Genomic DNA, 24,397 nt, shown 5'->3' on the forward strand with positions numbered 1-24,397 from the left:
ATGTGCATGGGCACCAAAACAGCGGAAAAGTTGAGCCTCGCACTAGAACGGTTTTAGTTTCTGCGGAAATCAACCCACTATTCTATTTACTTTCTGCATCTATGTAATATCGCTGAGTCTACCTTTAACCTTGCTACACAGGAACTCCTGCCATGATATATCAACTGGGCCACAATGCTGCCATTGTCTGGGGGTATAAATGAGAGAAGTTCATTCCCAGTCTGAAATCACACCCTATTCCCTATGTAGTGCATTACTTTTAACTAGGGCCTATAGGGCTCAGGTCAATAGTGGCGGCAGGGTAGCCTAGTGATTAGTGTTGGACTAGTAACCGGAAGGTTGCAAGTTCAAATCCCCGAGCTGACATGGTACAAATCTGTCGTTCTGCCCCTGAAACATGCAGTTAACCCACTGTTCCTAGGCAGTCATTGAAAATAAGAATTTGTTCTTAACTGACTTGCCTAGTTAAATAAAGGTAAAATAAAAATAGTAGTGCACTATATAGGGAATAAGGTGTCATTTGGGACAATTCCCAGTCCCAAAGCCACTGACTGTAACCTCCATAATGACAGTTTGAAGAGCAGCACCAGACCTGTACAGTTGCTGTCAGCTCCACTTTGTGAACTGACTTTTGATACCATGAACTTGCAAAATGGTGTTCATTTTGTGGTCCTGTGTAGCTCAGTTGGTAGAGCATGGCGCTTGTAACGCCAGGGTAGTGGGTTCAATCCCCGGGACCACCCATACGTAGAATGTATGCACACATGACTGTAAGTCGCTTTGGATAAAAGCGTCTGCTAAATGGCATATATTATTATATTATTATTATTATTATATTATTATATATTATTATTATTATTATATTAGGTCACGGAATATCTCTACAAAAATCGTTAAATGAGGGTCTTTCAAATTCTTGAATCAAGTGTAGCAAAAGTCAGACCACTAGATCATAATTGAATTTGAAATGAGGGAAAGAATTAGAAGCCGAGTCAATATTCTCCTGGTGAACAATAATGGCATGAAACACAAGTCCAGCATAGTAAGGACACCGACAGAATATCAACTGTGAATTCCATTAGTTGACAGAGGGCCAAGTGCTCCCGACCACAATTGTGTGAAAACCCACTAAGCACCACTAAGAAACCAGAGTCCATGAAGGAAAGGGCTAAGAGGTTGAAAGAGACCGTGTGTGTCTAGGTTGGGGGGGGGGGGATCAGACAGTCAGTACAAGTCAGGACCTATATGCCCGGGCAATTACGGAGAGAATTGAAAACAGATGCCCAGTAAGCCTGAGAGAGCCATTCTTAATTTAGCAGGATTTCCCCTCTCCCTATAACAACGACTATGCAGTCTCAGGCTCAGCAGTCTCAGCAGCCATCTTGTTCAACATGAATTCACAACAACAACAACTGCTGTTCCTGCCTAGAACAACTTTCCCCCACACATTTGAAGAGCAGTCTCAGCCAGGGCTCTTTTTTAATGCTAAAAGGCAAATCTCAACTCTGTGTTGCTAATCACTTAAAACCATTAAATTGGTACATTGTTTCTGTTCCCTGATCCTGGGTCTTAACGAGATATGGCGACCGGACCTCACCTGTTGGAGCGTTGAGTGGGCACCTCACTCGCTCTCGCAGTCTCACAGTTCAGAACATGGCATCAGCTCCCCTGCAAAGTCAGACGGGCAAATAACCGTCAGAGGAACTGTAGTACAGTCAAATATTCACCCTCTGAGGTTTATGTTGAGCACTCCTGTAAATGTCTTCTTTGAGAAGTTCCCTTCAGTCTTTTCTTGATGTTAACAACAAATCAAATACTGACAACCTGCTTTCATACAAACTTTTAATCTAAAGCTGCTTCAGTTACATATCAGATTGTTTTCAATCTCGGAGAACGCTTTCAACTGATATTGTTTGAGTTTTTTTAATGTATTATTTTATAGCCAGGGAGGGATTGTCTTGCATTTCATATTGATGTGGGAATGGAAAAACTGCAAGGTAAAATAAGAATTTCCAACAGCATCCTAGCTGAAAATAAGGGGACAGTACTACTGCTTCGAAGCTCAGCTACTCTAGCAACCACTGGCCTACCTAATCTAGGAAAGGTATGTGAGACTCCAAATAACTGATCCTAAAGACCCCATAGCCCACCTACCTACCACTGCAATGCCCGAGTGACAATAGTACAGTAATGTCTTTCATCCTTTGTTTTCAGGACGCAATCACATCCATGATCCTGGCACCTTGACATTCTATTATGACAGGTAGGTAGGTACCTGATCTAATAGGCTACTGTGTCACAAAATGTATCCAGCTCGCAGGACAGATACTGAACCTTCTGTAGAATGACGGGGACAGAGTCTCCGTCTCTCATAGATGTCACAAGGCAGCTGGATACATTTGTAACAATGTTATTGACTGCTCTCCACCACCACTGTTACTCAAGACAGACTGAGCTGCAGCCAGGATGCATAGTGACTGGCTGTAACTTGATTAATTGGATTGAGCTGGCTTTAAAAAGGCATTCCTGCTGTCAACGCTATATTTTTAGAAAACATGGCAAGCATGGACAATTGTGAAATATATATTAGTACCCATTTTATAAGCCATGATATCACATACAGTGACCATTCGTAATTAGCTAGCCACGAAGGCAGTGGGCTGCAAATGAGCCGCATCGCGCAAACCATGTAAATCGTTACTAATTTTGGGGCGAAACACCGAGCCTAAATTAAATTGTTACCAGTAGTGAATTGAAAACGTTTAAGGACATTCATATTTACAAACTGGAATCCCCAGTAATTGAATTACTTGGAACATGTATTACATTTACAGAACGTATCCGTCTCAAGAGGGAATCGCTACACTGAAAAAAAGCCTTCACGCGATATTCCTTCAGCGAGAGATTTGTTCCTTCGCAAACATCTTTCAGCAGGCTATTGCCGATGGGCTTATTGGTTTGCAGGCGCGCGAAAGTTACAATTTTAACCACCAGATGATAATTTATCCTAATTGTTAATTTACTCATATTAAATCGTTCGTCGTAACGGTATTTACTTACCCCATGGCTTGGACCTGATCGCCGCCGTTTAATACTTCCACCAATGGAGCATCTGTGGTAAGATGATACCTTGTGTCCCGCCTATGAGGCGTGGTGATGTCTGTGTCCACCGCGCTGCACAAGACTCCCGTCTTTTATACACTTAGATTTTTTAAATCAGTGCATGTGCAGCGAAATACATGTAAACATTTAATATAACTCGTAATGTGAGTCAATTGACATCATGACACCATCTTCTAAAAAGATATCCACCATGAGAAAAAAGTAGTAAAAACATACATGTAATACGTTTTTATTTAGCATACAGACAACAGGTGGTGCACAGAAATACACCCACAACCGGAACTGTTATATATTTATAGAGTATTTATAGAGTACAGTACTATAAGGGTCAAGTCTACCGTAATGTTATGGTTTACATTTGGGTTAAGGGCACTGGAGAAAATGATCTTCAATCAATCACCATTATAGAACGCGTGTATAGACAGATAAATTAGTGGAACTCAAAGAAAACTCGCCAACGCCCAATGCACTTACAAATACCAATTGTGTTTTTAAAAATACTCTTAAACTATTTGTTTCTTCAAACCGTAGTTACATTAGGATGCAATAACCATTTAATTTACAATATCGAAAAATAGCAATTTGACTGAACAATGATATCTACAAAATATTGTGGGTTGCAATCTCCAATGTGACAATCAAAACATGAAGACAAAGAGCACATATAGTACTTTTGTGATTAGTTCTTTTAGGCCTATATTTCACACATACCACATGATATGTGAGATTTTGTAGATCTATAAATAGGATATAACATTAAACATCCTTTAAAGCACTGGAATTCATTGATAATAAATAAACACATTTTGGGACTGTATAAGATGCGATTTTCCCTGGTGGAACTAGCATGATCACTACGTTCACCTTCAAGCTGGTTCCACTAGACTGATTAGTTTTAACTGAAAATGTTAAGTCTTCATAAAATTTACAGTACAAGAAAGAAAAAAAATCAACAAAGCATAAGAAATATGGAGGCAAACTAAACAGCAGCACCTCGTTTTACTTTAATATTTTATCATACATGCTGTCCAGCTAAGACGGGAGAACACACACTTCAAACCAAACGGACAATGGTTTATCAATAGACAGGTCAGCTCTAAGGCTGGTAACATTAAAATAGAGGGCAGGGGAGATGGAGCACTATTACAGAAGATGCACTACTACACAAACATTGCACAGTTATCCTAGTTTACATCTCCAGTCATTATGATTTTTTTGTTCAGAAAACATGCAACTCTTAACAGATGGTCTTTGTTGCCCTTTTAGCAGAAGCACTTCTCTTTCACACAAGACAATGCATGCCATGCCGCATCAGCCCATAAACTGTGGTTCCACCAAAAAAAGCCAGGGGAAGGAAATGCCAACAATCTGGTGCAACTAAGAAATAGTAGCCTCGTCATCTTTCTCAGGAGTAGAATAATTATCTAAGCAACGCCTCACTCTCACACACATACAGGGGTGAAATTGAGGGTTCCACCTCCTTACAATGGGAGATTGCAAACAACTTTAATTAATCTGTTAAAAGTGACCTTAAAAGTCACTCAAAACATGCATAACTCGAACAAGGCCATGATTAGGCCTAGCCAAGCCTACATGGCTGATTTTGGAGTGAATCTCTGGAACCACCTTATTCTGCACTTCCATGTAAAACATGTGGCTCATTTTAGGAGTCCAGCAAATAGCTTGCTTTCAAATAAGCAGTATTCAACATCACTCCTTGAGAAGTGAATGAGTGTCAGAAATTCACTGCACAAATCTGAATTTTATATCAAACTTTCCTTTAAAGATTACATGAATGGCCTGAGATGTGTTCTTTGACCGTCGTTTGATTCAACATTTGAGTTCATAAACATGCATACTTGGAGATCAACAAATTCAGATGCAACACTTACCACTGAGACTGAAAAGCTCAGCGCACTAAGAAAGCGTTGACTTTTAGTGTTAAGAGGACAGACACAACAGACTAGATCCCACTACGGGTCAATGAAGTTCAGAGGTCACAGAAGGCTGCTGTGGTGGTCCCACAGGTTTGGCAGTATTACATACATGCAATTAAGCATAAGTTACCCCAAAAACAAATGTTCCCAGTTCACACAATCATGTTAGATTAACATACATACATACTGTACATTAAATGAACACATGATCATTCATATTACAGTTAGCAGATGAGATTAATACAATCAACAACCACTGATTGAGTGGTGGAATAGTACTTTTATACTATCAACCTCTTTAGACAGGGTTGTATATATTTATTTATCCTTAACTAGGCAAGTCAGTTAAAAACACATTTTTATTTACGATGGCCTATATACCAAAATGTACTTCACCTGTTCATCAAAATAACCAAGTAGTACTGACTCAGTCTTCTCTTAGGGTTTCAATTAAAAGAGGGCTAAGAATGTATAAGATCAAAAAAATTGTTCAAATAATGTACTTGCATCATATGAATCCAACTACTACATTTACCAGCAACTACATCCTACCAAGGTTAGTTGCAGTCATAAATTGACAACAGAACGTTTTGTCTAAGTTTCAACACCGGCAGCGTAGCCTAGTGGTTAGAGCGTTGGACTAGTAACCGGAAGGTTGCGAGTTCAAACCCCCGAGCTGACAAGGTACATCTGTCGTTCTGCCCCTGAACAGGCAGTTAACCCACTGTTCCCAGGCAGTCAATGAAAATAAGAATATGTTCTTAACTGACTTGCCTGGTAAAACTAAATTAAATTAAAGCACTGTTGGGGTGCAATCCAGGGATGCTGGCTTTACATGACAAACACACTAGAGTCAACTTCATTATGCATCATGTGGCAACAAAGTGGAAATCCCCGTTTCTCATGGGCCAACCAGTGAGCTCCTCTCACTCTAGACACTGGTTCAGTAGGTGACTGCTGCCATCTTTAGTTAGAATTACTTTAACGCCTGAATATAGAGCAGGGCTATTCAAACTGGTGGCCCGCCGGCCAGATCCGGCCCATTTATTAAATTAGACTGGCCCTTTGATCAATTCTGAACATTTATAAAAGATCTGCAAAAAAAAAACCCAGCCAAAATGACAAGCAGCGTTGTGGTTGTCTAGAGTGTAGTTTTGGGCATTTTTAGCACATCGGTGGCATGTTGATAATTTTTTGTTCATATGAATGTCTCTAGTGTTTGAACGGTTTAAGCTACAAAATATTATGACCCCATTCCTGAACGCTACGAACACGTACATGACTTCTGTTTCCCTCGCTGACGCTCACAGGGACTCGTTAGAAAAGATTGACAAAAACATGCACCTAATGACTGAGGGAAATAAATTCAAAGAATACTTGGCATTAACTTTATTTTTTTAATGGTTTTTATTGAAATGCTTAGTTGGATGATTTTCTAATGGCCTAATTACTTTTAAGAAGCTTTTAATAGTGGTTTAAATAAATAAATGGTGAGCAAGCATTGTACCTTTTCTTTATCAATTATATAAAGAAAAAGTGGTTGCACCTAGACTCACTTTGGTTAGGCACCCTCCACTTCTTTTCTAATTACTTTTGGCAACATTTAAAATTGGACAAAGTGTCTTTATTGGTGTCTCCTTAGAATAATCGCATGGGAAATATCCAGCCCCCCTGCAATTAACCTTTATTTCTTTACATCTGGCCCTTGTAAGAATATAGTTGAATAGCCCTGCTATAGAGTCATAAAACCAAGATTGCACCTTGCCTTCTAATATGGAAACAACTTTAAATATTACATATGATTATTCCCCTGCTCTCACTTTGATTTTTGAACTCCTGCAATTAAAGGTCACTTTATTTACACACATCCAGCAAAAATAAAACACTAGACTGCTTTAAAGTTTGTGAATATTCAGGTATACTCCATATGCATGGAGCTCAATTTACTTTCAATTGATTCTTATTGAGGAATAACACCACAAAACTGGCATTGAGCGCAGCCCAGGTTAGAGACAGGACTGTGCAACTGTAAAAGTGCCAGAAAAAAGGAAAGGCAGTGAAGGAAAAAAAAAGGCAAGGAGGGATAGAGAAAAAGGGAGAAATAGTGCAGGTGAGGAGAGGGAGTGAGAAGCCTCTACCAGTCTGCATTGTCCCAGGTTTCCTCAGCAGGTTTGTCAGGGGCAGCAGCAGGGCTCTTCTTGCCTTTGGTCTCTCTGCCACTGTTGTCCCAGTTGTTGTCCCAGGCCTCCCAGCTGTCTCCAGTGCTGTGTTTGTTGTTGGTTGCTACCTCCGAGCCCCAGTTGTCCCAGCTGTCAGAGCTCTTCTTCTCTGTGGCAGAGTTGTCGACGTTGGTCCAACTGTCGCTGCTTGGAGACTTCTTGGGCTTGGAGGAGCTGGTGCTCCCAAAGGTCTCCCAGAAGTCCTGCGCAGGGGCCTGGCCTGGTTCTGGGCCTGAGGAGTTGCCCTGGTAACCCTCAGTGGCGTCCATGTTCTGGTAGCTCTCTCCTTCTGACCTGTGGGAGAGGGCTAATCAAATAACGCCACCCACCTAACTAAGAACATATATGATATGTCACATCTCCAAGCCAAAGTCCATTTTAATATTTGACGTTACCCGTCCTCTGGCTTTCCAGCAAAGAAGTCGCTCATGTCTTTCCAGCCTTTTGCACCAGCGCCCTGGACCTGAGAAGAGGGCACACGTCAAACTCCAAAAAACATCACTAGATATGAAATTACTTTAATAAAAAGTTAACTAATGAAATCAAATCATTGACCTCTGTATTCATCACATTGTCCTTTACTTGATATACAAGACAGGTAGTTCAAATCTACATACTCACCACCAGAATAACAATGGCAGCAAGAGAAATGGGAGATCAAATTGAATTATCTTCAAAATATACAACACACCCAAACCAGTCTCCTTTTCAGGATACGTAATGGGGTGACAGCACCTGAATATTTAGTCATTCTAAACTTGGGAAAATTTCTAATGAATGCCTAGCTTCCCATGACCCTTGCTCAGGAGACTGGTTGTCGGTTTGCAGTGTGGCAGAGGTCTGCCTTCTCCTACCTTGGATGCCAGCCCAGCAATGCTGACGGACATTTCATCTAGCAACTTGCCATCTTTTACCTGAACAAGCCAAATCACCGTTAATTGAAATGGAGACAACTCACAGCATCAAGAGTTGGGCGTGTAAATAAAGACATCACCCACTTAAGCTAGCTCAGGCAATATTTCTTATTGAGAGCAGTACATATTTTACTGTGAGCAGTGGTTAGTTAGGCTTCAATATTTTACTGAGAGGACATTAATAAATGTGGTGATTAGCCTACTTATAAGGAGAGAGCAGGTGATTTCAGTCTCAGTCAACATCCATTTTAAGCAGCTATGTGGAATGTTTCAACATCAAGCAATTAGCTATTACACATGCACCCTATCGAGTCAGTCACCACAGCAGACATTCCGAAGGACACAATGCACATTCAAATTTAAAGCTGGTTCAATTAAGCATATTAGCCTATAGGGACCCACCACCACATTAACATTAACTTCAAACACAATGTTACCTTTTCGTGGGTAGGTTTGATAACATTCTCATTTAATGTCTGTCCTAACTCTGTGGCCTAGTTGGGAGTGAGGGAGAAAATGTGTGAATCAAACGAACAATCGACATTCACACCAAAACAAGACACTGAGTTTGAGTAGTAGGCAGCCGAGGCAGGCGGGGAACTGTCATGCCATTGACTAGGATGTTAAACGAGCAGTCAGCACAGCGGACGGACAGCTGACCAAAGGGTACTGAGCAATGGAATTGTCATGCATGGATGGATAACCCTATGGTTGGTGAGTACGAAAGTAATGGTCACTTTACCCTGCCTTCATGTACATATCTACAGTGGGGCAAAAAAGTATTTAGTCAGCCACCAATTGTGCAAGTTCTCCCACTTAAAAATATGAGGCCTGTAATTTTCATCATAGGTACACTTCAACTATCACAGACAAAATGAGGAGAGAAAAAAAATCCAGAAAATCACATTGTAGGATTTTTAATGAATTTATTTGCAAATTATGGTGGAAAATAAGTATTTGGTCACCTACAAACAAGCAAGATTTCTGGCTCTCACAGACCTGTAACAACTTCTTTAAGAGGCTACTCTGTCCACCACTCGTTATCTGTGTTAATGGCACCTGTTTGAACTTATTATCAGTATAAAAGACACCTGTCCACAACCTCAAACAGTCATACTCCAAACTCCACTATGGCCAAGACCAAAGAGCTGTCAAAGGACACCAGAAACAAAATTGTAGACCTGCACCAGGCTGGGAAGACTGAATCTGCAATTGGTAAGCAGCTTGGTTTGAAGAAATCAAATGTGGGTGCAATTATTAGGAAAAGACCCCTGATAATCTCCCTCGATCTGGGGCTCCACGCAAGATCACACGAACGGTGAGCAAAAATCACAGAACCACACTGGGGGGGACCTAGTGAATAACCTGCAGAGAGCTGGTACCAAAGTAACAAAGCCTACCATCAGTAACACACTATGCCGCCAGGGACATTACATGGGCCTGGACATGTACTGGACGTCTGAAGTTTGCTAGAGAGCATTTGGATGATCCAGAAGAAGATTGGGAGAATGTCATATGGTCAGATGAAACCAAAATATAACTTTTTGGTAAAAACTCAACTCATCGTGTTTGGAGGACAAAGAATGCTGAGTTGCATCCAAAGAAAACCATACCTACTGTGAAGCATGGGGGTGGAAACATCATGCTTTGGGGCTGTTTTCCTGCAAAGGGACCAGGACGACTGATCCGTGTAAAGGAAAGAATGGATGGGGCCATGTATCGTGAGATTTCGAGTGAAAACCTTCCATCAGCAAGGGCATTGAAGATGAAACGTGGCTGGGTCTTTCAGCATGACAATGATCCCAAACACACCGCCCGGGCAACGAAGGAGTGGCTTCGTAAGAAGCATTTCAAGGTCCTGGAGTGGCCTAGCCAGTCTCCAGATCTCAACCCCACAGAAAATCTTTGGAGGGAGTTGAAAGTCCGTGTTGCCCAGCAACAGCCCCAAAACATCACTGCTCTAGAGATCTGCATGGAGGAATGGGCCAAAATACCAGCAACAGTATGTGAATAGCTTGTGAAGACTTACAGAAAACGCTTGACCTCTGTCATTGCCAAAAATGGGTATATAACAACGTATTGAGATAAACTTATTGACCAAATACTTATTTTCCACCATAATTTGCAAATAAATTCATTAAAAATCCTACAATGTGATTTTCTGGATTTTCTTCTCATTTTGTTTGTCATAGTTGAAGTGTACCTATGATAAATTACAGGCCTCATCTTTTTAAGTGGGAGAACTTGCACAATTGGTGGCTGACTAAATACTTTCTTGCCCCACTGTACCTCGTACCCCTGCACATTAATCTGGTACTCCTTGTATATTGCTTTGTTCTTGTACTTTATTCTGCTTATGGAAGCATTTCACAGTAGTCTACACCCCTTGTATTCGGCACGTGACAAATAAAATGCTTTTTGTTTTTAACGATGATATCATGTCTTTCTTTGTAAATGACATGAATGTTGACACTCCTAGAACAGGTTCTAAACCATTTGGTTTTATGAGCCACCAAAGTTAGTGACCAAGAACTTCATATAAATACATTTAACACTACAACCTTTGACAGTAAGATTATCCATCATCTTTTAACAATTACAATAAAAAAATTTAAAGGGGACCGGACAATGTTAGTCTGCAGCCAAGCAAAAGCTTACAGTAACAGTACAGGTTGGGCTACCTGTATGCATCCACCATTTCACAGGAGTGGGTTTAGAAATGTTTACATAGAATATCAGACAGGACACTGATGACCAGCCAACAAGCTCTGGGTGGTTGGGAATGAATGCATTCATAAAAACAGTAAGTAAATGAGATATGCAGGTATCATACGGACAAAGAGCATGCATTTGTTATTGGTTTTACCGGCTCTGGGGGCGGCTTATAGCCCCTTAACTATGTTCCGAGAAAGTGAGGTTAAAAAAGCGTCAAACAGTTCCAACATGGTAAATTCACAGATTAAGGTCAGTCATTTCTGTCCAGTTAATTTATGAGCAAAAATACAAGGGAAACATGTGGGGGGTAAACAAATTGTGTTCCATGAGCTCTGAAGGCTAAACATTTACATTGCAGTTTCTGCTGCAGAGGGAATAGCAAGCATTAAGGGCATCCATAGAAACAATTAAGTTCTAGAATATATTTTTCAGTGGGTACATCACATGGAATTAGGAGACTGAGCCTCAATCAATATATCGCTTTGGTTGAATTATGATAAATGAAAATGTCTTATCACTCAAATCAATTATCATAGCTTGGTATTTCCTTAGAGAGGGGGGCTAGAACTGTCTCTCTTTAGCAGAGCATCATGTTAGTTATTACTTGAGCCATGAGAGAGAATGAGCATATGAATGGTTTCCTTATTCAACAAAAGGGGATTCATACAATCACGTCTTTATCAACATTGTTAAATGGCATCTTAGACTTGTAAGGTTAAAATAGTTTGTTTGAGCTCCCGAGTGGAGTAGTGGTCTAATGGAATGCATCGCAGTGCCACTAGAGATCCTGGTTTTAGTCCAGGCTCTGTGGCAGCCGACAACGACCGGGAGATCACAAGGGGCAGTGCACAATTGGCCCAGTGACATCCGGGTTAGAGGGTTTGGCTGGCAGCGATCTTCTTGTCCAATCGCACACTAGCGACTCCTGTGGCGGGCCGGGCGCAGTGAGCGTGGCGTTTCCTCCGACACATTGGTGCGGCTGGCTTCCGGGTTAAGTGGGCATTGTGTCAAGAAGCAGTATGGCTTGGCTGTTTCGGGGGATGCACGGCTCTGGGCGACAGGACAATTGGATACCAAAAAAATTGGGGTGAAAATTTGTATCTACACATTCATGTAAATAGTCTCATCTAAATACATCTAAGTTTTTAGAGCTCGTGTACAGTAAATTGCAAAATTATGCCAGTAAAAACATTATTCATAACGTTATCTTCGCAGTCAGGGTTTTTTCTCAGGATAAAAATGGCTTAGGTTACCAGGGGCAATGGGCATAGTTGCCAACTGAAAACTTTAGGTCCTCGTGGCCAGAGAGAAAGTTTTGCTGGTTTAAAGGATTTCCTGCAATTTTACAATGAGGCCAAATGAAAATTGAGGGGGAAAAAAATCATACTGGACCCAAAAAAAACACTATGCAGAAAAAACCCTGGTAGTAACTAAAGACAAAACTCATCAGTTACAAATAACGGTTCAACAAAAGGAATTCATACCTTTAGGGTTGCTGAAGTTGCAAGTTTTGCGGTCTGTTTCAGTGAAAAGATGTGTTAAAGCAATTAATAAACAATAAAATGAAGTTCTATGACAGGATAACAACTTTCCTTAAAGATACTTACATTATCCTTGGCAACTGCAGCAATTTTGCTAGCTCCGATGGTGAAATTGCTCCAGCCCTATACAACAAAACATGTCATACGAGTCATAATACCTCCCAAATGGTACTATTACAGCTTCAAAACTGGGAACTCTGAAATCTAAGACTTCAGTGCGTTCAAGACAACTGGGGGGAGCTCCAACTGGAAAAAAAAAAAACTTTTGGAACACTCATCCAACTCAGAAACTCAGGGCATCTTCCTAGAGCTCTGACTTTCTGACCTGAAGAACACACACCACGATTTGACATTTGGGGGGGACAGAGTTCTCAGTTGTCTTAAAAGCTCCACACACATACAGTTGAAGTCGGAAGTTTACATACACCGTAGCCAAATACATTTAAACTCAGTTTCACAATTCCTGACATTTAATCCCAGTAAAAATTCCCTGTCTTAGGTCAGTTAGGATCACCACTTTATTTTAAGAATGTGAAATGTCAGAATAGTAGAGAATTATTTATTTCAGCTTTGATTTCTTTCATCACATTTTCAGTGGGTCAGAAGTTTACATTGGTATTTGGTAGCATTGCCTTGAAATTATTTAACTTGGGTCAAACGTGTTGGGTAGCCTTCCACAAGCTTCCCACAATAAGTTAGGTGAATTTGGGCCCATGTCTCCTGACAGAGCTGGTGTAACTGAGTCAGGTTTGTAGGCCTCTATGCTCGCACACACGTTTTCAGTTCTGCCCATAAATGTTCTATAGGATTGAGGTCAGGGCTTTGTGATGAACACTTCAATACCTTGACTGTCATCCTTAAGCCATTTTGACACAACTTTGGAAGTATGCTAGAGGTCATTGCCCATTTGGAAGACCCATTTGCAACCAAGCTTTACCATCCTGACAGAAGTCTTGAGAAGTTGATTTAATATATCCACATCATTTTCCTTCCTCATGATGTCATCTATTTAGTGAAGTGCACCAGTCACTCCTGCAGTAAAGCACCCCCAAAACATGATGCGTTACCCCCGTGCTTCATGATTCAGATGGTGTTCATCATGCAAACATCCCCCTTTTTCCTCCAAACATAACGATGGTCATTATGGCCAAACAGTTCTGTTTTTGTTTCATCAGACCAGAGGACATTTCTCTAAAAAGTACCATCTTTGACCCCATGTGCAGCTGCAAACCGTAGTCTGGCTTCTTCCTTGCTGAGCGACCTTTCAGGTTATGTCAATATAGGACTCGTTTTACTGTGGATATAGATACTTTTATACCCGTTTCCTACAGCATCTTCACAAGGTCCTTTGCTGTTGCTCTGGGATGGAGTTGCACTTTTCGCACCAAAGTACACTCATCTCTAGGAGACAGAAAGCGTCACTTCCTGAGCGATATGACGGCTGCGTGGTCCTGTGGTGTTTATACTTGCGTACTATTGTTTGTACAGATGAAAGTGGTGCCTTCAGGCATTTGGAAATTGCTCCCAAGGATGAACCAGACTTGTGGAGATCTGCATTTTTTCTGAAGTCTTGGCTAATTTCTTTTGATTTTCCCATGTCAAGTAAAGAGGCACCGAGTTTGAAGTTAGGCCTTGAAATACATCAACAGGTACACCTCCAATTGGCTCAAATTAGGCTAATTTACATATCAGAAGCCATGACATCATTTTCAGGAATTTTCCAAGCTGTTTAAAGGCACAGTCAACTTGGTGTATGTAAACTTCTGACCCACTGGAATTGTGATACAATGAATTATAAGTGAAGTATCTGTCTGTAAACAATTGTTGGAAAAATGACTTGTGTTATGCACAAAGTGGACATCCTAACCGACTTGCCAAAACTATAGTTAGTTAGCAAGAAATTTGGTTGAAAAACAAGTTAATGACTGCAAACTAAGTGTATGTAAACTTAGACTTCAACTGTACACACACACACACAGAGAGACCCGTCTACTGCAGAGCTATGCAGATCCCTAAATTCTGTGCCGTATTACTGCCATACCGAATAAATGGAAGAGAGCGCGTTGTTCAGGACATCATCCTCCTTCTCTGGAGTCGGCGTATTCCCAAAGCCAACATAACGGTTTTCCTGATTCCCACTATAACTGCCACCACTACAGAGGAAATGGTAAATTTGCATAAATGACAAGTCCTCATAAGGTGACCAAAAACATATAATATGCCATTTAGCAAATGGTTTTATGGAAAGCAACTTACAATCATGCATACACATATGGGTGGCCCCAGCAGGAAAGAAAACAATATGGATGAAATTGAGCTTTAAGCAAAATGTTTAAAATGTTGTATTCCGTGGCATCTTTTGTTTTAAGACCCTGTGCTACATTTTGGGTGAGCATTCACAGATTAAGTCCTTAAAGTTGTTAAGTTCTTTAATTAGGGTTAAGAATACATTACATAAGAGAAAAGCAGATTAAAGTCATCTTTAAACAAAACAAAAATGTTGTGGAATCTTTCGAAATTTTGACAATGTGCTTTATGTGTACTATAAGAGAAAAGCTGTGCAGCTGCCTCAGAGAGGAGTGTCATTGATACAATGGTCTCACCTCTGATAAGAGTTCACATCGTCACTCAACCAGTCCTCAAAGGCCTTGTCTGAAGGTTTGCCCGAGTTCTGCCCCAGGCCCCCTGAGCTACATTGGAAAACAGATGACAGAATATTATGAGACTAGATAACATTGGACATCAGTACTTTGGAAATATTCAAGTAGTCGAATACTTTAGCTAAATAACACTATCACAGATTTTTAGGTCATATCGCCCAGCCCTAGATTATGGGCAATTCACAATATATAGCGATAAAAAAAAAAAAAAAGTTATCTAAATAAGCTTTGTTGTACAATTAAAAAGGTCAAATACACTGCATTTCAAACAACCAGCAATAATCTCATGAATTCAGGTCACATGAAATTAGGCTAAATAAGCCCCACTAATAATTGTATAATTGTATTAAAAAAAGTTAAACCTGCTTTTCTTGCAATAATCACAGATCTGGCTTTCAAGTCTATGAAAATGTCAGAAAAAAAATGTACTAATGTAACCAGACCCATACATAATGCATTCACTAATAATGACCCTTCTTGTAGCACTAACTAGAGAAAATTAACGCAGGTCTCAAACAATCTCTCAAGGGCAAACTGGCATGCTCGTGAGTAGCAGCTATTCTTTACGTTTCAAGTGTAGTCAACTTGGATCTATTTGCTTGCTAACAACACAGAACAGTTATGAACACACTTCTGTTCACTTCCAATGGTTTGAACAACATGTAGGTCTGTCCACTTTGTTCAGATGTTGAAATCAAGTGGCCTACTTTAGGAGTTTCCGATTCCTTATATAAAACGTATGCTTATTCCACATTTATACAGCGCTTGACAAAATGCACATACATTTTTCAGAATGAATGTTCATTAATACTCCTGTTTAAGTAGCATCTTATTTGCATACAATTTGAGTAGTTGAGATCTTTAAAAAAGGGTATTGTTAGAAAGGATAACTTCTCTATTATAGTAAAATAATGTCTCAATGTGTATTGGTGTCCATATGACCCATTCTGTTGGACCAAACCTTTTAGCAACATGAAATCTTATTAAAATCTGTTCATATACATTGCCAGGAAGAATCACTTATTTAAACATTGACAAAAACCACTTAGATTTCATTTTCACATATTCATAATTTTCATATATTCATAAATTCGTTGAATGTTTGGGAATTACGTATATTTTAGGCATTTGTGAAATTTCTTAAGTAATATAGTGAGAAAGCAGCTGTGCGTTTGGACAATTAATAGACACTGGTGTAAATAAAACATCGTCTTGTCCAGGAAGGCTATAGCCAATCAGAGCTACAGTAGAACCTATATACAAACAAGCCATTTGCCACAGGGTCCTGCCATCATTCACTTTGAACTGGACCGTGTGTTTACAGGCAGTTGCAACATCGTGACTTTAGATCATTACAACACAGTCGCCAAAAGCCACCAGAATAGATTTCTGCAAATAAGTAAACACCATGGGAGTCCTTTGTAATGTTTCCAAATGTAAGTCCTGTTGATCAAACCACTATGAAAAATGGTAGGCTCTCTATCCATCAGTTATGTACATCAACAACTAATGCTAGCCAGAGCAAGTTGAGCTAAAATCTAATGACAGAAAACTAGATAAACCCTCAAACTTTTTCAGCTAGTTGCCCGTCAATTTGACTGATAATGGGGAGTTGTCACCTTGTCCTTCTGTAGCTTGCCTGCCAATGCCACAGACAAGACATGACACGCAGAGCTCTGACAAAGTGGGAAGCATGAACAAAGGAAAGCATTAGCAGAATCTCTAACTCTTGGACTCAGTTGCTGTGAAAGCTACCGTCCCGGGATCCTGCCAGATTCCATGTGTAGAGACACAGAAACCCAGCTAGCTCGGCAGTCTCAAACAGAAGTCCCTATTGAACGTTTAACGCTGCAGGAGCTGTGTTTACTTTGCTTTATTCCAGGACAATGTGGACCACCTGGACTTTCAATGTAGCTTGCAGAAGCCTAAAGGGGTGAAGTGGCTACTCTTAGCAAACAAGTAGCGAACCTACACTAGCTACTGGGGAAAATAAATGCCCGCCTACTTTTTTTTTACCCCAGTAGCCAGATGCCTTTCTGGTGGAAGTGTCGCCACCGTGTCGGCTGTCCACAGCCGACACTCTGTAGGGATACCTTCTTGGTCTCCCCCTTCCTTGGAGACATGAGCTAGTGGGATGCTAATAGATGACTTTGGGGATGTTCCTGTTCTCGATGAGTGCACTCACATACTCCCATACTCCCTTAAAAAAGACTACCGTTTGTTCATTCGAGACACCGTAGCCAGTATACACTTCAAAAGTCACAACTAATCCAAGATAACGCAAGAAATGTAATTACATAGGATGTTTTTACCAAGGAGATCTTAGCCGCTCAACGTTACATCTAAATAACATGTTTGGTGCAGTATTTCACAATGACATTTTTTCATGAAAACGAGTTCAATGAATGACAAATAATCATTACTGTTGACCAATCATCTATGAAGGGTCGTAGATGTCGGCTACCGACAGACTTGCCTCAAAACATTGTCTGAACAACCAAAAAAAACCTTACCGAAGTCCAAAATGTCACAAAATACTGAGAAAAATATACATGCAACATGTGTTGGTCCCGTGTTTCATGAGCTGAAATAAGATCCTAGAAGTATACCATATGCACAGAAAGTGTATTTCTCTCAAATTGTGCACAAATTTGTTTACATGAATGTTAGTGAGCATTTCTCCTTTGCCAAGATAATCAATCCACCTGGCATGTGTGGCATATCAAGAAGCTGATTGAACAGCTGTCACCCATTGAGTATGTTTGGGATCCTCTGGACAAGGCAAATGGTGGTCACACTAGATTAGAGGTCGACCGATTAATCGGAATGGCCGATTAATTAGGGCCGATTTCAAGTTGATAATAATCGGAAATCAGTATTTTTAGACAACGATTTTGAGGAAAAAAGGTACACCTTTATTTAATCTTCAATTAACTAGGCAAGTCAGTCAAGAACACCTCCTTATTTTCAATGACTGCCTAGGAACGGTGGGTTAACTGCCTATTTCAGGGGCAGAACAAAAGATTTTCACCTTGTCAGCTTGGAGGATCCAATCTTGCAACCTTACAGTTAACTAGTCCAAGGCTATAACGACCTGCCTCTCTCATTGCACTCCACAAGGAGACTGCCTGTTACGCGAATGCAGTAAGCCAAGGTAAGTTGCTAGCGAGCAATAAAAACAATCAATCATAATCACTAGTTAACTACACATGGTTGATGATATTATCTGCTAAATGACTTAAATGTAAATGTAAATATTACTAGATATTATCTAGCGTGTCCTACCTTGCATATAATCTGACTGAGCATACAAGCATAAAGTATCTAATCTATCTGACTGAGCAGTGGTAGGCAGAAGCAGGCGGGTAAACATTCATTCAAACAGCACTTTTGTGCATTTTGTCAGCAGCTCTTCGTTGTGCCTCAAGCATTGCACTGTTTATGACTTCAGGTCTATCAACTCCCGAGATTAGGCTGGTGTAACCGAAGTGAAATGGCTAGCGAGTTAGCGTGCGCTAATAGCGTTTCAAACGTCACTCGCTGAGCCTGTGGTTGTTCCCTTTGCTCTGCTGCTTTGAGGGTGGCTGTTGTCATGTTGCTGGTTTGAGCCCAGGGAGGAGTGAGGAGAGGGACGGAAGCTATACTGTTACACTGGCAATACTAAAGCGACTATAAGAACATCCAATAGACAAAGGTTAATGAAATACAAATGGTACAGAGGGAAATAGTCCTAGAATTCCTATAATAACTACAACTTCTTACCTGAGAATATTGAAGACTCATGTTAAAAGGAACCACCAGCTTTCATATGTTCTCATGTTCTGAGCAAGGAACTTACACGTTAGCTTTTTTACATGGCACATATTGCACTTTTACTTTCTTCTCCAACACTTTGTTTTTGCATTATTTAAACCAAATTGAACATGTTTCATTATTTATTTGAGGCTAAATTGATCTTATTGATGTATTATATTAAGTTAAAATAAGTGTTCATTCAGTATTGTTGTAATTGTCATTACAAAGTTTTAAAAATATTTTGGGGGGTTTTCAATCGGCCGATTAATCTGTATCGGCTTTTTTTGGTCCTCCAATAATCGGCATCGAAAAATCATAATCGGTCAACCTCTACACTAGAGACTGACTTCTGAACCACACCAATTTTTTTTGTTGGTATCTGTGACCAACAGATTCATCTGTATCCCCAGTCATGTAAAATTCATAGATTAGGGCCTAATAAATGTATTTCAATTGTCCGATTTCCTTATGTGAACTGTAACTCAGTAGAATCTTTGAAATTGTAGCGTTTGTTCAGTGTATATGCACAAACCCTTCCAAATTGTTTCGGCTGGGAAGCATGCGGACGCCTTTAAGCAACAGCCCACTCGTCTTGCACACATGCAGGTTATGCACACAAACATTCTGATCCTGGCTGTTGTGTTGATTTTTATTTGATTGATCAAATACTTTAAAACGGTGATTAAATACATCACATTAACAAAAATTACATGAATTTCCAGTGTCGTGGAAGGATCAGAATTTGTTGGTAACATATGTAAGATGTTTAATATTCATCAAATGTGTGTAAGTTAATTCTCATCAGAATGGTATTTTTGTATAATACTGTGGCGAGGTTGCAGTTCTGTTCTATGTCAAAACTAAGTTGCATGGGCCACAGAGAGGGGAGAGGTCAAAGTGTCATCATGTGTAAACCTATCTTTTACTCCCTACCCTTTTCCCAGCGGGAAAAGGAGGGTTGCAGTGTCTGGAATCATTCTATGCTCCCTCTAATGTTGCTTTTATCTTAACCTATAGCCTCACCCTCCTCTCCGTGAGTTTGTCCAGGAGGTTGTATTTTGAGTTTGTTGTATCTAAATGACAATTTGATATGCCTGTTGATATGGAGGATTTGGTTTATGGTTCTGGGGTTTGGGAAAGGAGACAAAGCTGAACGATGAATTATGTCTATGCTGTCTGACTATGTGTGTCTTTGCTATTAAAGGAACTCAGTTGCATTGTAAGGGGGCTCTCAGAGAATTCACTGAGAGACACTGAATTTATCTGAAAGTCACAGGATTGTGATAGAGCTCATAATTAAAGATGGACTTTTATAACTAACTCTGACGTGTGTGTGTGTGTGTGTGTGTGTGTGTGTGTGTGTGTGTGTGTGTGTGTGTGTGTGTGTGTGTGTGTGTGGTTTGCTCCCATGATTTGGTAAATAGAGGAAATTTCCACGACACCAGGACTTTTCCAAAACATCACAGATGTGATCATTTTTCTGAATTTTCCAGGCCTGGAAAACAACATTTTAAAATTCTATGACTTTTCTAGGATTGTCATGACCATACCCTGGAGGTTTCACTTAACAAAAATATGTCCAACACATTTCTATGGGCTTATTTTGTACTTATGCTTGTTGCCTACCTTCCCGCCTTTGGGACAACGACTCCCATTGTTAGGGCGGAGACATGAACAGCTTGTCATTATATTCAGATCTCTGGCGTAAATGAGAAAGTGCACACAGCACAGAAGGAGCGAAGTAGACAAAACCAAAAAGACAACATGAATACAAGCGGACATAAAAATGAATTACAAAAAACCTTGATTCTTCCAATACAGGCATCTGGAATATCGCACAAAAACATGAATTTGAATAAATAAAAGATACCGCCCAGCCCTACTTACCGATGAGACGACGAAAGTCCTGTCTTGGGCTGGGGTGGAGTCCAGTCCTTGGCAGAGGAAGCTTCAATAGACCACTCCTTCCCTTCTGCAATGGTTGCAACCTGTCAATGGAATACATAGGAATGGAATTCAGTGAGTGAGACCATTCAATATGTCCTGCCTGATATTAGCATTGGAAATCCATAAATGGACATTTGGAGTGTCCCCAGCAACTGTGCTGAGCATGATCATTCAATTATGACTCATGAGAGTGAGACTTCCTCACCTTGTCTCTGAAAAGTGCAGCAGCTCTGCTGTTATATTTGTCCTGCATGGTCCAAGTGGCATCATAATCATCTTGGAGTTCTAGAAACATACGGAACTTTCCGTTCCCTCCCGCCTTCATCTTCTCCAGCTCAATGTCCTTCCACTTGTCCATGGTAACAGAGCGCACAAAGCTACAGTATAGAGATCACATCAGGAGTTCAATACTTCCAAACACACTGACTAACAGTCAGGAAAGAATTAATGTGGATGGCTTCTGGCTGTGGTGGGTTAACAAAGCACATAACTGCTAATCATTTTCATAGAAGAGCATGGCTAAAAGCAATAAACAATTTATCTAGGATAAGAGAGGATTTTGACATTCATGCACATGCCTCTGCTGGCAAGCATAAATCCCAACACAATCAAATTTGTCATCTTGGAACTTTAAAGTAACTCACCTAAGGTGCACTCCCAAGCCTCTGTGTTTGCCAGAACACTCCAGACAAATCCAGATCCCATAGGTAACACTAACCCACTGAGGGTTGAAGCCCCCACACTCAAAGCAAAGCTGAGAAAAGGAGGGGGAAATGTTGTCTAACCATTTGATGTCATTGTTGACATTGAAAAAGTGAATATGGACACTGGACAGTTATCACATTGAATATATCAGCAGAGATTGTTCAGACCTCGCTACTGTTTTAACTCCAGTGTCCATATAAAACCTTAGGTAGTTCACCCTAGGCCCTGAGCAATCAAGTCGTGGCTAAAGTGTGAGTTGTGAAGCATGCTTCCCAGTCAAAACAGTTGACTGGGGGTTCTTAATATTTAATATACTCACGGTAAATGCAAAATAATTTCAATTCCAATTGCGTCAGTCAATCAGTAATGTCCTACCTTCATCCGCATCTGCTAAGTATTCAGACCCCTTGACTTATTCCACATTTTGTTACGTTATAGCCTTATTCTAAAATGGATCACATTTTTGTTTTTTTCCCATCAATCTACACACAACACCCCCATAATGACAAAGCAAAAACGTTTTTTTTTAAATTATAAATCTTTGCAATTTTATTTTTAAAAGTATCACATTTACATAATTATTCAGACCCTTTAATCAGTACTTTTTTTAAGTACCTTCCAGCGATTACAGCCTCGATTCTTCTTGGGTATGACGCTACAAGCTTGGCAAACCTGTATTTGGAGAGTTCCTCCCATTCTTCTCTGCAGATCCTCTCAAGCTGGATGGAGAGTATTGCTGCAGAGCTATTTTCAGCTATAGTCTCCCAGTCCCTGTCGCTGAAAAATATCCCCACAGCACGATACTGCCACAAACATGCTTCACCGTAGGGATGGTGCCAGGTTTCCTCCAGATGTGTGCTTGGCATTCAGACCAAATAGTTCAATCTTGGTTTCATCCGACCCGAGAATCTTGTTTCCCATGGTTAGAGTCCTTTAGGCAAATTCCAAGCATGCTGTCATTTGGCTTTTATTGAGGAGAGGCTTCTGTCTAGCCACTACCATAAAGACCTGATTGGTGGAGTGCTGCAGAGATGGTTGTCCTTCTGGAAGGTTCTCCCATCGCCACAGATGAACTCTGGAGCTTATTCAAAGTGAACATTGGGTCTTGGTCACCTCCCTGACCAAGGCCCTTCTCCCCCAATTGCTCAGTTTGGCCGGGCAGCCAGCTCTAGGAAGACTCTTGGTGATTTCAAACTTCTTCCATTTAGGAATGATCGAGACCACTGTGTTCTTGGGGATTTTCAATGCTGCTGGTACTATTCCCCAGATCTGCGCCTCGACAACAATCCTGTCTCAACACTCTACGGTCAATTCCTTCGACCTCATGTCTTGGTTTTTGCTCTGACAGGCACTGTCAACTCTGAGGCCTTATAGACAGGCATGTGCATTTCTAATCAATTGAATTTACCACAGGTGGACTCCAATCAAGTTGTAGTAACATCAAGGATGATCAATGGAAACAGGATGCACCTGAGATCAATTTCCAGTCTCATAGCAAAGGGTCTGGATACTAATGTAAATACGTTTTTTTTTTTTTTTTACAAATTAGCAAAACATTCTAAATACCTCTTTCTGCTTTGTCACCATGTGGTATTGTGTAGATTGAATAAATTCAAAATCAGCAATCAATTTTAGAATAAGGCTTTTAACATACCAAAATGTGGATAAAGTCAAGGGGTCTGAATACTATCTTTGGCTATACTGCTCAAACAGCAAGCGAATGTCGTTAGCTATCCAACAGTAGTTACTCACGTTGTTTTCCTCCTGAGTTCTCACTTCCTTCAAAACTCTTCTAGTCCTTGGGCTTGCCATTTTGACTGACACTGAAAGAGAGTAATCATTAACAATCTTACGAAGAAATCACGTCCCATTTCCCTCTTATCAACGAGCCATCAATGCACCACTAGCTAGCGGGTCATTTAGGCAGCCTTGGACAGACATATCAACACTATTCGAAAACAATGAAAATACGAACTGACAGCAACTACCAAGCTGAATGGCATCCAATAGTCTATGTATGATATATTGTGTATCTGGAGCTAGCTAGCCGTCTAGATAACGCCGGTAGCCAACTGCCTGATGTTAGCTACTGCTAGTCTCTTACCAGGCCGGATAATGTAGAAAGCGTCTGGCTTGCTTAGTTCGATATGACTTTTTGCTAAAGTTGTGGAGTTAAAATGTATGGAAAATATGTGTCAGCTCAAATTAAATCCATTGAGAAGAGCTACGAATGCTAGCTGATGTCAAAAACCGGTGGCCATGTTGAAAAATAGCTAGGCAATGGCAGATGTGCCTACGTTGGCATTGCAATGCATTATGGGAAAGCGTAACTCCTCTTCTTCTTCTTCTTCGCAATCGCAGATTTTAATGAGCATCCCGCCACATAACGTGTGGGATGGAAATAGGATTCCCCAAAATGGAACAAAATACACCAAAAAATAACTACCTAACTGTCAAAAAATAAATACAACTTGTTTTTTCTTTCTTTTTTTAAAAATCTGATCCCTACACAGGTTCAAGAGGAACCTGGGAGGTCGGGTCTTCAGGCGCCAGTACCCCAGATATAAAATCCCCAAACCTTTTCTGTCGCAGCCACAATAATGTCCAGTTTTTTAGATTTCTTTGAGACTTGTGCTGTACAGTTTATAACTGTGGCAATGAATGCAACAAAATCCACCTTTTTAACACACAGGGTATATTTTGACTGGCAGCAAACATTTACAACAGGTGTGGTGCGTCCACTACCATATCTTCACTAGCATCACTTGTTTCCTCAATTCTTTTTTAATCATCTTCACATAGGAGATTCAATTGACAGCTCTGACTTTTGCCACCGCAATC

The 24,397-nt window shown here is 40.4% G+C and overlaps 2 protein-coding genes across 14 annotated transcripts in view; both read right to left on the bottom strand.

Moving 5' to 3' along the window:
• LOC124030583 (engulfment and cell motility protein 2) overlaps positions 1-3,146 on the bottom strand; it is a 39,247-nt gene extending 36,101 nt beyond the window's left edge. For all 6 annotated transcript variants that reach the window (XM_046341881.1, XM_046341876.1, XM_046341864.1 and 3 more), the window contains exons 1-2: positions 3,061-3,146; positions 1,598-1,668 (exon numbers count right to left, since the gene is read on the bottom strand). The gene's annotated coding sequence lies outside the window, so the exon portion shown is untranslated. The remainder of the gene's footprint in view (positions 1-1,597; positions 1,669-3,060) is intronic.
• A 190-nt stretch (positions 3,147-3,336) lies between these two features.
• LOC124030644 (ADP-ribosylation factor GTPase-activating protein 1-like) lies at positions 3,337-23,862 on the bottom strand. Of its 8 annotated transcripts, XM_046341892.1 has the most exons (14): positions 23,661-23,861; positions 23,309-23,379; positions 21,496-21,605; positions 21,057-21,228; positions 20,792-20,892; positions 15,053-15,139; positions 14,491-14,602; positions 12,516-12,572; positions 12,393-12,425; positions 11,060-11,089; positions 8,631-8,687; positions 8,134-8,193; positions 7,675-7,742; positions 3,337-7,573 (listed from the first exon to the last, which is right to left on the bottom strand). In XM_046341892.1, the coding sequence occupies exons 2-14, from the start codon at positions 23,366-23,368 to the stop codon at positions 7,195-7,197; spliced, it is 1,326 nt and encodes a 441-aa protein (XP_046197848.1). In that variant the 5' UTR covers positions 23,369-23,379; positions 23,661-23,861; the 3' UTR covers positions 3,337-7,194. The 8 variants fall into 8 exon arrangements, with proteins under 8 accessions (XP_046197848.1, XP_046197853.1, XP_046197850.1 ...); XM_046341897.1 differs by lacking the exon at positions 8,134-8,193 and having other exon boundaries at positions 7,675-7,736; positions 23,661-23,862; XM_046341894.1 differs by lacking the exon at positions 11,060-11,089 and having other exon boundaries at positions 23,661-23,860.
• Between the last annotated feature and the right edge of the window lie 535 nt (positions 23,863-24,397).

Source organism: Oncorhynchus gorbuscha, linkage group LG03 (genome assembly GCF_021184085.1).
Source record: "Oncorhynchus gorbuscha isolate QuinsamMale2020 ecotype Even-year linkage group LG03, OgorEven_v1.0, whole genome shotgun sequence".
Classification (NCBI taxonomy): Eukaryota; Metazoa; Chordata; class Actinopteri; order Salmoniformes; family Salmonidae; genus Oncorhynchus; species Oncorhynchus gorbuscha.